The sequence below is a fragment of the Trachypithecus francoisi genome, unplaced genomic scaffold, assembly GCF_009764315.1.
Source record: "Trachypithecus francoisi isolate TF-2019V2 unplaced genomic scaffold, Tfra_2.0 Lachesis_group4, whole genome shotgun sequence".
NCBI lineage: Eukaryota > Metazoa > Chordata > Mammalia > Primates > Cercopithecidae > Trachypithecus > Trachypithecus francoisi.
Genome location: NW_022681469.1, coordinates 73,455,608 through 73,467,879, shown reverse-complemented (window position 1 = coordinate 73,467,879; position 12,272 = coordinate 73,455,608). Strand labels below are relative to the sequence as shown.

At 35.9% G+C, this 12,272-nt stretch overlaps 1 protein-coding gene across 3 annotated transcripts in view; it reads left to right on the top strand.

Moving 5' to 3' along the window:
• The first annotated feature begins 4,138 nt into the window (after nt 1-4,138).
• The window catches only part of HEPACAM2 (HEPACAM family member 2), a 37,962-nt gene continuing 29,828 nt past the window's right edge, over nt 4,139-12,272 (top strand). Inside the window, exons 1-4 of one of the 3 annotated variants that reach the window (XM_033194764.1) lie at nt 4,139-4,439; nt 4,857-4,924; nt 6,252; nt 11,342-11,692. In XM_033194764.1, the coding sequence (XP_033050655.1) occupies nt 4,361-4,439; nt 4,857-4,924; nt 6,252; nt 11,342-11,692 (499 nt within the window). In that variant the 5' untranslated portion in view covers nt 4,139-4,360. Of the gene's footprint in view, nt 4,440-4,856; nt 4,925-6,251; nt 6,253-11,189; nt 11,693-12,272 lie in introns of those variants that run through there. The other 2 variants (XM_033194763.1, XM_033194765.1) reach the window with 2 other exon arrangements.

Sequence of the window (12,272 nt, the reverse complement as noted above, 5' to 3'; positions counted from 1 at the left end):
TTCTAACCCCTTAAAGAAATTCTGGTCCCATTTAGGGCAAGTCTAGTTTAGTTTATTCTTTGCCTTCTCTAATCTTAGTTGTCAGACTGTTATTTGTATGTGAAAATCTTCAATATTTAGAAGTCCCTGAAAGCATCAAAAGAAACAAAAACTGCCAGCCATATTAGCATATAAAAATAAAAGCCAAGTCAATAAACATTTCTTGATTGTTGAGCTCAAGGCAACACTATAGTAAGCACTTTAGATTGATAATGTATGGTTGTGGTCACAAGGAGTTCACAATTTAGTTTAAAAGCGTATCTGAGGGATGATCCGAGTTTAGTAGTTCTCAAACCTGACTGTTCAGATTCACCTGAGGTGTGTGCTGTTATTATTGTTATTTTCTTTGGGGATGTTTGTGTGTTTAAAATCTTCTGTGGTTCTTAAAGGCAGTCCAGCTCTAGCATGTCAAATCCATGCTGTAAAGATGAGAAAACGTATCTATATAAGGGTTTGAGGCCACATATTTCATGAGAGCTTGATCTAGGACTAGAACCCAGATTCAACTCCAGAATTTTCTCCCTCACACACTCAGATACACAAAATTAAAGATGATCCCCCAAACAAGTTTTTTTTTTTAATCTAATGTGTGTATCTCTATTGGCCAAATTCAGAAAAATGAGCGTTATCCCTATCTGACACTGAAAAAGCAAGAAAGTATTAAAACTTTGTTTTACTCCAAAACTCTACATTTTATTTTATTTCCTATAAACTGAAGAAATGGATAAAAATGGTTACAGTCTTCTAAAAGTTTGAAGGCTGTAACTGTAATATTGAAAGCTTGTAAAGTAAGTCAGCACTGGTGACTGAGTAAACTATATTTCCAAATTCAGCATACCTTAACACTATATGAAATAATTGAACCTTATGTTATTCATTTCTACCTGTCTACGCTCAAAAAACAAAAAACTTGGCATCCTAAAAAACACTTTGTAAAAGGTTTGGCATGCTATTTCCTTTCCAATTTTCATAAAGGTATTTATTTGTAAGATTTATTCAGGACTTTCACATTTACCTGAGAGCTGTTGTTAGTGATAGCCCAGTGCAAAGTAATGGAAAGTTTAGATGGTCTGCCAACAAATCTTGGGGGAAGGTTTGCTGGATACCAATTCCTTGGTAGAGAAATGCTAACCCCATTTTTGCATACTGGAACATCAGAGCCGAGAGTTAAGTAAATTGATCTGATTCAGGGCAATAGGATTAGTAGTAAAGTAGGATAAGGGCATATTTCTAATGGCCCAAACAGGAGGAATATCTGGAAGCTTAAATAAAAGCTGAGATCCTGGTTTGATTAGAAAGATAAAGTTACTTACCACTGCACAAATACCAAAGCAGTGGAGAGATGCAGCCCCTCCAAGATGATATGACTACATTTCTTGAGCAGGCCATAACAGAAAACAGAACACTTGTCGAAGGTAAAGTAGTGACCTAAATAGGTGCCCAGGAAGAAAGACAGTCCTGCATAGTATTTAGCAGCCATATAGGATAGATAAAGGCTTCCGCGAGGTAGCTTTGTGGACTTTACAGAAGTGAACACTAGCACAGGCATAGGCATATGTGATAGCCTCCTCTGGCAGCTAACTCTCCCTGTAAACTGGAGAGAATCTACTAATTACAACAATAAGAAACATTTTCTCTCCCCAGTTCTTCTTATTCCCCACTGTTCTACATCTACATTGACGTTGGCATTTCACCACCTCTCCTTCTTAATTGTTTCTGCCACTGCAAAACACGCACATGCTTGCTACTTGTGATTAAAAATGTGGATGTTTGAAATTTATGCAGCAGACATTTACTGTATGAAGTATTACCAGTCTACAATTTAAATAAACTAAACTGTAAACTGTGTAGTGTGATTTGAGAGGTAATAAAAAGCCCTGCCTCCAACACACACACACACACACACACCCCTGCACAGGAGTATATGTGTCCATATCCCATTGCAAATGCATGTGTGCGCGCACACACAAACACACACACGCACACTCTATCCCAGTGGCTCCTTGCATTGCTTGCAGTTTAATCACCATGAATATAGATTGTTTTAGGTTAATCAGCCTTCTCATTTTAAATGCAAATATAACTAAGATTGGTAAACAGTGACACTACAGGCCCTTTTTTCCTGACTGGAATGATACAGCAGAACTTCCCAGTGGGTTACAGGTGTGATGTGAGATATGGATGGTAGGAAAATCTTATAAAACACTTCAAACTATTTTTAAGACTCATGTAAAAATTAACAGTTGATTTGAGCACTCTTTTTCTCACTTCCTGTATAAACATGTTGAAATCAGAAGTGACTCCAGCAGGTATGAGTTTATATCTACAGTTTACCACTAGAGGGCGCCTTGTCATGATTATCCCAGTAGCCCTTTACCTAGATGTGCCGTATATTTCAATGTGTGCCATGAAATAAAAAGATTACAAGTAAGATTCATATTGGCATTTATTTGTTAATGTAGCATCTACTATCACCTTATGTCATGAAAGAGAGAATATTTTCAAATACAACAAAGAAAATCTCAGAATAAAAATCTCCTTTATATTGAGTATATTTAACACTAAGGAAAAAAACACAGTACCTTGTCTTTATTTCTCTTTTTGCCAAGGACCCAACAAATTTTATTATAATCCAGCACTAGACTGAAAAACACTGGAAAGAGCTAATTTAATAAAGGCAATTGGAGATTAATATCAATCTAAAAGATGTTGGGGGAGCCTATATGGTATCTGTAGAACTTCCCTATTACTTTCCAGATTGTATTTTGTGCAATCCAATATTAAAATTTATTTGTATTTCTTACGCATCAACTGAGAATCATAAGACAGGGGCCAAGGAGCATTTAGAGTTTTGTTTTCTGGAGGAGCAACTTAACAAAAATACTAGTTAAGCATTATGCTACGTGCCCAAGATCCATGAATGAATAAGATTATTCTCTGTATTCTAGAGCTCAGAAGGAAAATAAACATCCAATAAAATAAATTAAGATTAAGGAGATAAGTGCTGCAATAGATGTATGTACCAGATTTAGAGATAGCACAGAGCAAGTTGTGGCATTGTTATTGTTTTGCAGGAAGGTGGTGGAAGTGTGAGGAGCTCTTGCCATTTTTCTGAAGCATGGAGGGATCTGAAAGTGACTGGTCTCTGAAGAGGACTTAGTTTTCCCAATAGTCTCTTATTTTCTTGGCTTATAGAAGTCCTTCTAGAAAAGTTCAGAGCCTTAATGCAAAGAGGGTTTCCAAATTTGCATTCCAAAATTACTATCATTCCTTTTTTACTTTGATTATGCTTGAGGTATATTCTTCCTTCCCCTCTTGTCATTGAACTTCTTCAGTGGGCCTTTACTGTTAAAACTGATGTATGCAAGGAATTTTACTTAATTTGATGATTTGATGCAGATTTGGATATATAATTAACATTTTATATAGCAAAGCTAGAACCAGAGTCTTCTTGCAAATAGGGGTTAACTAATAACTTCGTAAATTAAGCAGACATGCTCAGACTATCTGCTGCCATTACAATGAAGAGACCAGGTTGAGAAACTGTAACCTGGACATTACAGTAGAGGTAAGATCTTTTCTAGATCATTGGTTCACTTCCTCTGTGCATCCGCTGTGAAAATGTTGCCTCAGACACTATCTCTTGACGTGGGCTTTTCATTATAATTATGCATGGTCCATGCCTCAGCCCTACTCGGAAACACACCTGTGATTTGCTTTTAAAACTAAGATGAATTCAAAGATTCAATGAAATCAGTCACTGTAATAGGAAACACTGCATAGAAAAAATATGTTTTGAATATATGCTGGAGCGCTCTTTTGATTCGTCGGTAGAATTTTTACATGTTAGTGACCACGAAGATTTATAACTGTTTAGCAGATACATGAGATACTTCTATTTTCTTATTTTTTAAAATTTTTAAATAATAATGGCATAGTTTTGCATGATAGAAAACCAGCTTTTGTTTTTAAGGAAATTTCACAATATTCTTTCATTATGAAAACATGCCATTTTTCAGTAAAGTCACTTAAAAGGATGTTTTCCTTCATGTGATTTTTAATAACTAAGTATAATTTATGAAATATATAGACAATTACTGGTAGTTGCTAAGAAACTCTTCTGAAAGCCATAAGCCTGTATTCTTGCAAAGCATATAACAGGTGTTCCCACTCCCTGTGTCCTTTGTATACACATTCATTCTGTATTCAAATCACAGAAGCAAGAGGCAAGATAGGGTCTGTTACCTCATTGCTAATTTCCCTAGCAAATAAACCAGCAGCTGCTGGTCCAAGTTACCACCGAGAACAGGTCACTGCATGCATGGGACAGGATGCTTTCATGGAGCCCTTCGGTGACACACTTGGGGTCTTTCAGTGCAAACTATACCTCCTTCTTTTCGGTAAGGCCCTGCGTGAATTGTTTTAGCTGTTTCTTAGGTTTTTTTCTTTTTTTTAAGTGTGGACATAAGTTAAATATTTGCTTTAAGCTGTAGATGCATTCAGATAATTGAAGAGCAGGTCAGAACCTTTTGACAATAATACACTGTTTCAGCAAAGAAGCAGGAATATTTAAGATAAATGAGTTTCAATAAATAGATTGTTATTGTTTTCTTGGAACAACAACTATTGTTATAGCACCCATTAAGAGAATTAAGATATTTTTAAAATGTAATGAATTTTTTCTTTTTAGAGTTTACATATCGGTTCAATAGTCTGATGTATTTGTTTCAGCAAATATTCTAATAGGCCATGAAATTGTGACCACTTAGAGTGAAACTCCAAATAATTTATGAAAATTGTTTTCTTTTTAATTAAAGATATTGTTGCAAACTGTTTACTGCTTCATTTTAAGTTATCTGTTTCATCTTATGAAATATGGAAGAAGGTCAGATTCCAAACTAACAAGAAAATTTCCTACACAAAAGGGAGAACGTGTTTGAAAAGACTGTTACTCCAAAATGCCTTTAGCTTTTCTCTTTGCCCAATGGCTAGTCCTATTAAAAAAATTTTTCTGTACCTTAATATTTTCCTTCATTCTCCTCTTTATCCTTAAAGTTTAAAGGAGTCTCTTTCCAACATTCTGACTGCTTGTCTGTCAACATTATTTTCACCAGATGTTCTTTTTTCCATTCTTCCTATTTATCAGTTTTAAAAATCAAATCAATTTCTTGTTTTGTTTATATTCAACAGATAGGAGTTCAAAAAAGGCTACATTTTAAAAAGTTTAAGAACAGCTTAGCAAACTAAGCAATTTAACGTTTAGGCTTCTTCAGTTATTTAGAGCCTTACTTTCACTCCTATATTTTGTTAAAGTTTGCATTGTAAATGTTATTATTCAAATTCATACCTAATGTTGTACCTATTTCACACATTTGAAATGTACAGTTTGTAAATTTTTTTAAGCCTTTGAGTTTCCCAGAGTTGTGATTGTTCCAGTTATTACAGTATTTATGATATCAAATTTAAGCCTGTAATAGATTTTTTTGCTAAAATTTTTGAAAAAGTAAATAATTACTATAACTGTCTCTATCTTTGTGCATTTTTCTTGCCTTTGAAGGTATCCTGGGTCATCGTCCCAGTTATTTTTATTTTTAAGACAGTAGGACTGCTATCATTTTATAAGTTGTTTTTGAAGCTGGCGTTAAGAAGAACTTAGAGACAATTTAGTTAAGGAATTCAACTAAAATAAAACAAATGTACATTAGGAAAATAGCATGTTCATAAATAGCTAAAGCAGTTTTTATACCTTAGGACCTTCTCTCTTCTGCAAATTTGCTTTTCTCCATAGGTAGTGTGTTGTACAGACCACAGGTGATTTGGCAATCTTTTTGCTCTTAAGAATATTGAATTTTTGTTTGTTTCTTCTTTTTAAAAAATTTTTTAAAATTTGAAGCCTAAAATGTACAGTTTGTGCAGTTTATTCAAAATACATCATAATTTCTATTTTCTCTAAAGATGCAAGATTTTATTTTCAGTCAACAATACTTGTGTTATGCTTGTTAATACCACGCATGATAACAGGGAAGTAAATGCCAGCTATTTTGAGCTACAGCAGAGTTCACTTTGTGAAATCTGATGTTTATATTCAATACAATGAAACCGGTCTAGGGAGTCCTTTGTTGCTGGAATATAGATAAATTCTGCAGTAGGACTTCCAGTGTACCTTAACACTGGATACTTTTTTATAGTGCTATTGTTATACAATGTAAGAGGGTCTGTAAAAGGAGGGATTATTGCTGCAATTTTCTATGTCAGATTATGGTTAGTATTATAAATGTTTCTCCAGATTTGTGTAATGCCTTATATGCAAAAAGTCAAGATTTTTTAAACAGGACTATAATTTATAAGAGTTTTTGTTTCTTATACCCTGAAAGTAATAGTGAATGTAATAATAAAATTGACTTTAAATTTCCATTTAAGTCCAAATATTTGGAATATTAAAAATAAATTTAAATTTCATCAATTTTTGTGTTATTTATTATTTTTGTTTTTGTATTTTTTCAAATAAAGTAGAGACAGAGGTCTCGCCGTGTTGCCCAAGCTGGTATTAAACTCCTGGGCTCAAGCAATCTGCCACCTCAGTCTCCCAAAGTGCTCGGATTACAGACATGAGCCACCACAACCAGCCTTTTTATATTATTTATTTTCTTGAAGTTTACCTGTTCACGCAGAGGTTGATTTTCTAAAATCAATAGTTTTAGTCCTTTGGGTTTTCTCATACAACTAGAAAAGAGCACTTGAAAATTTCTCAAAATGAAGCTAAGTTTTCTAACATTAGTAAACTACTGTGTTTGACAGCATGAATTCATCACATCTGTAGCGGGTAACACAACGATGGCAAGAGAGTATGTGCTCCTAGAATGTGGAGGAAGCATTCAATTATCTATTTATTCCCAAATTTCACTACAAGCAAAGATTGTATCATATTGATAGGTTCATGTCTTTCCTGCAAAATGAAGATATTTTACGTAACTGAGATAAGATACTGTATAAAGAAAATTTCATTCCCTGCTGACATTCTTATAACTTGCTACCTATAATTTATCCGATAAAAAATTGTATAGGCAATCTCTAAGCAAATAGTTACTGTAACAGCTGTGCTATTTCTCTCTGTCATACAAACATTTGAAAAAGCATACATATTTGCAAAAAACTTTTCATTTAATAAGAAAGCACTGAACCTATTCAGAGATATTGATGGGAATATATTATTTAAGGTATTGTTACATGATGCAGTCTAAAATAGCCCCCAAAACTAATTTTTCCCCCTAAATAATGATCATAAATGCTATATAAAATGTCTTCTACTAATGTAGTTTTATTTTTCTCAGAGCTTCAATATTTGTATTGTATTTAATATTTCATTAAATAAAATTTTCCTCCCATAATTTTAGTCATGGACTCTCTAACCAGTCTTTTCATATGTAAGATTCAACATTCTGGGTCAAGATCCAAAAGTCATCAACATTTCTATTCCAGTGATATTGTCACCCCATAGTCATATAGTGCCTCCCAACCATTTCCAGAATATTAAATAAATCTCAGTCAATCTTTTCAAATATAACTACAAAGGAAGTTGATTACAAAAAAAGCAGCGAAGGACTTTTGCAATGGCTTTCCCAAATGACAAGTACAAATTGGTCAGAATCCATTCAGACCTTCTCAGCCTAGTGGTGGTTTCTAGGCTGTGTTGTGAAATGTCCTAAGTGAACCAGTACATCCATGACAAAACTGCTCCCTATTAGCAGTGGTGCAGCTTTTTCCAGTGCATTCCCAAGGCAATTATACAGACTTCCATCATTCCCCTTGATTTCTTTGTAAAAAAACACAGAATTGCTGTTTTATTAAAGGATTTCCAAGTATTGATGACTTAGTAAATGGACCAAAAACTGAGACTCAATTCTTCAAAATTAGTTAGGCCCTCTCTCAATTTGGATCCTGTCAAAACCCTCTGGGCCCTTCACCTTCAAATATAGGTAGCTGTTACCCTTAGAAAAGCATCTCAGGATGTCAAAAACATAAAATTAAGGGAGTTGAGAAAGGCCTTACACCTTATTCAGTATTACCTCCTATTCACATACAAGAAAACTGAGTCTGAGAATTAAAATGACTTATTTAAGGTCACATAACCGACCAATCACCATTTTACCCCAAGTATGTGTCCTTTACTAGGACATCACATTTCAGTAGATCTTTAACTTTATTAAAAAACAAACAGTAATCTTCAAGTTAAGAGAATAGGTGCTTGAAAATCATTATTTTAGGGCTATTTGCAAGTGGCGGACATAGAACATGGGAGTCTAAGAACAGTAGTGAGCCATGAAACCCTTGTAAATATTTTCATATTTACCCAATTAAAAAAATTAAAAAAGGAGGGAGGAACACACTTAATCAGTGAAAGTTCCAATTTACATATCTTAAGTTAGTAATAACAGGTACTAAACTTATTTTTTTTAATTGTTGCTTACCAGGAACTTGTCAGGAACCGCCTATCTTCAACTTCAATGAAAGGCATATAAATGCATTTTGTTTTGTGCAGAAAACAGATAGACAAAGAGGAATCTTTTCCTGTGCTGATCTCCCATTCAAATGCCCAATGTCTTACTAAATCTATGACTTTAAGAGTTTCACCACCACTGTCAGCCTCTGCTTCACATATCATAGACATCAGTAATTTTGAGACATAGATTTACTCTCCCATCCTTCTTTCTCTCTCCTACTGTTTCCTTGTGAAAACCACTACTTCCTTTCTGCAATCCACTTTATCTCCTCTTTAGAATTCCCAGCACCCAGTTTTCTCTTCTTCTAATCACTTAGATTAGGAAAAATTCCAGATTTAATAGTCTTACACTTGGCAGAAAAGAATACAGAAAGGAATTCTCATCTTTGTAATTCCTTTGTTATGGACCAATCACCAAAGTGTGCAAGTAAGTCCATTATCAGAAGAAAAAAAAATCTTAGACGTTAATCACAAAAACACACAGAGGCAAAGGAGACAATAAGACATGTCTTTATGTTTCTCTTACAGTTATCTGCTTTTCAGTCCATACGGTAAGTTTCAGTTGAGAGTCTAGGAGTCTCTTCTCCCTCTAACCAACTATCTTCCTCTTTGGTGTTTTCTCCTCTTGGATTCTTTGCTCTAACTTCTCGCCAACCCCAGAGTTTCACTCTCTACTAATAGCTAGCCAAAGGCCCAAACTGTGGGAATCTTTGCTCCTACCTCCACTTTGGGAAGGAAGGAGATAAATTTACTGTCGGTAGAACTGGATTCTTCATAGGAGCAGGCCTACGTCTTTGAGTTTTTCCAAGAAAAAAAAATCACAAAAGGCAAACAGACATTTCTACCTTTCCCTTTTTAATATTGATGACCTTTCATGACATGACTTGGATGAAGCTTAAACACTCCCTTTCTAGTAGAATGAAATGAAAAAAATGTAGAAAAAAATGAAAAAGGGGAAGCGATCAAAGAGGATAGACATTTTGCATTTGAGAAATTTAAAATTGTAAAGTACTTATATCTAATTTCCATCTCTTCTCACCCGCTTAAGGATTTTATTCCACTTTCACCCTTCTCTATTCTGCCTCATCAACATTTTCCTTTCCAGTGGAACATTCCCAGTAGCAGAAAACTCTCTTGATTTCATTTTTGATCTTTCTCCAGCCTCTGCCCCATCTCTCTGCTCCTCTTCACAGCAAAACTCCCCAAAAAGTGTTGTCTATACTCATTGTCTATAGTTTCTTTTCTGTTGTCTATTTTTTCTCTCATCATTCAAAATATTCCACATTTAAATTTCTCTCACTCTCTACTATGTCAAATGTTCCTATGATGTAGGTATCATATTGTCCCTTTTAATATGAGGATTTTGAAGCAAAGAGCTCCCAGCAACATGGTAACCTGAGCTAAGGAAGACTCTCTACCCCCCGCAAATACATAGAAATGCTAAATAACATAAAATAATATATCATGGCTTAAGGTAAGATGGGGAAATCTCCAGTTGCCAGAAACTGGGAAGAAACCTGAAGATACAGCAGTGAATGCATAGGCCCCAAAATCCCCAGCACTGCCCAGAGCTCTCCACTGGGCAGAGCTCCATGCCCCAGGGCCTTCCAGGTCCCTCATTCTCTCTTAAATTCTCATTAACCAGAATTTCACAACTTTGCCTCTTGGGTATCTAATGGGCATCTCAAAATGAACATGCCCAAAACTGAATCCTTTTCTTCCCCACAAAAAACTATTCTCCCAACAGTCTTCCCCATGATTAATTTATTTACTGCAATTCCTTTCTTCCAGCTGGTCCAAGTCAAGAAGCTTGGCATCCTCTTTGTTTCTGACACCATCAAAGTATCAGCAAATCCTTTTGTCACGATCAGTCTTTTTCCAAAACGTCTTTTATTAACACCCTAGTCTCCAGCACAGTTGTCTCTGGCCTATTACATTGCAGTCATCTCCTGTGTGTTCTCCCTGTTCCTGCTCTAGCTCTATTCCGGTGTATTCTCACAGCAGCTAGACTAGGTCTAATAAAACATAAGAAAAAATCATAGCCCTTTTCTGTTCATGAAACTCCTATTGCATCTCCATCTTAGAGTAAAATTGCCAGAGTTTTTCCCATGATCCTAAGGTCCTGCCAGTCTGTCACAGCCACCTCACTGACCTCATATCTTATCATGCTCCTCCTCCTCCACTGTGCTCCATCTGTACCTGCCTCTTGCTGTTTCTCAAATACACCAACCAGATGCCTGTTCTGGGTGGAAATAACTGGTCATGACTGACAATGGTTTAATACCACTCTCCTTGGGATATTTGCATTTGGCAAGCATTTGGCTAAAGGGAAGAACTTCCAATAATGGAATATTCAGTCATTTCATACGGCTTTTAGGGAAAATGTTAGGAGGAAATAGCCCCTAGTATTTCTCACATCACATAGTTAGATTATGATATGCTATGGCAGACATTAATATAGTCATAGTTCCAAATGTTTTAATGGTTTCATTGGACTTTAGTAGTAGTAAACTTTCTTAGTTCTCCTTTTCCCATTATTCTGTAGCAATCATAGAAAATAACTTCTGCTTTTCCTTTTTATCTTGTGCAATCAGCACAGTCTTTGGGTGGAGTTTTTAAAGTGCAGAAAGTTTCAGAGACAAATATTTACCTCTATATGTAACCCGTACTAGAATAGTCAGTACCTAGAAGCCACTCTTCTTTGAAAAGGATTATCACCTGATCAGGTTCTCTCTGCAGTTGCCCCTTTAGAGTGTGAAATGTGGCTCAAGTTCTTCACAACTTTCCTTTCCTTTGCAACAGGTGCTTGCTCAGGGCTGAAGGTGACAGTGCCATCACACACTGTCCATGGCATCAGAGGTCAGGCCCTCTACCTACCCGTCCACTATGGCTTCCACACTCCAGCATCAGACATCCAGATCATATGGCTATTTGAGAGACCCCACACGATGCCCAAATACTTACTGGGCTCTGTGAATAAGTCTGTGGTTCCTGACTTGGAATACCAACACAAGTTCACCATGATGCCACCCAATGCCTCTCTGCTTATCAACCCACTGCAGTTCTCTGATGAAGGCAATTACATCGTGAAGGTCAACATTCAGGGAAATGGAACTCTATCCTCCAGTCAGAAGATACAAGTCACGGTTGATGGTGAGTCCCCTGTGAGTGTATGTGGGTACAATCTAGTATGGTAGTTAGCAAAGGCTCAGGAGACTAAAATACCTTGGCTTTAGATCCTGGCTTCACAACTTTGCACAAATCAATTAATCCTCAAAGCCTCAATGTCTCGTGGCACTAATGACATTATCTACCTCACAAGGCTTTCTGAAGATTAAATAAGACATGCATGTAAGAGATATACCTAGTGCCTAGCAGTAGGTAATCAAGCACTACATATAACTTATTGTTTGTTTGCCTGGGAACTATCAAGTATAATGTTGCTAATTTGATGAGATGGAGAAAATCTTATTTTCTCAACAATAGACTATACCCTGGGAAGAACCCTATTTTTGTCATGAAGATTTTTGTTTCAGTACACTGTTTGGAAGAGGATGAGACTTGTGCAGGAATGATGCTTAGGGACAATGGACATGCCTGAAAATGTCCTCTGAGGGGCAGTGGGGTCAGCTAACTTTCAGACACTTGTTTTCCTTGTTGAAGTAAGTGACATACGCAAAATATACTGTGCCCAAAGCCCAACTTCTGATTTTTTCTCTCTACACCTGTTTAT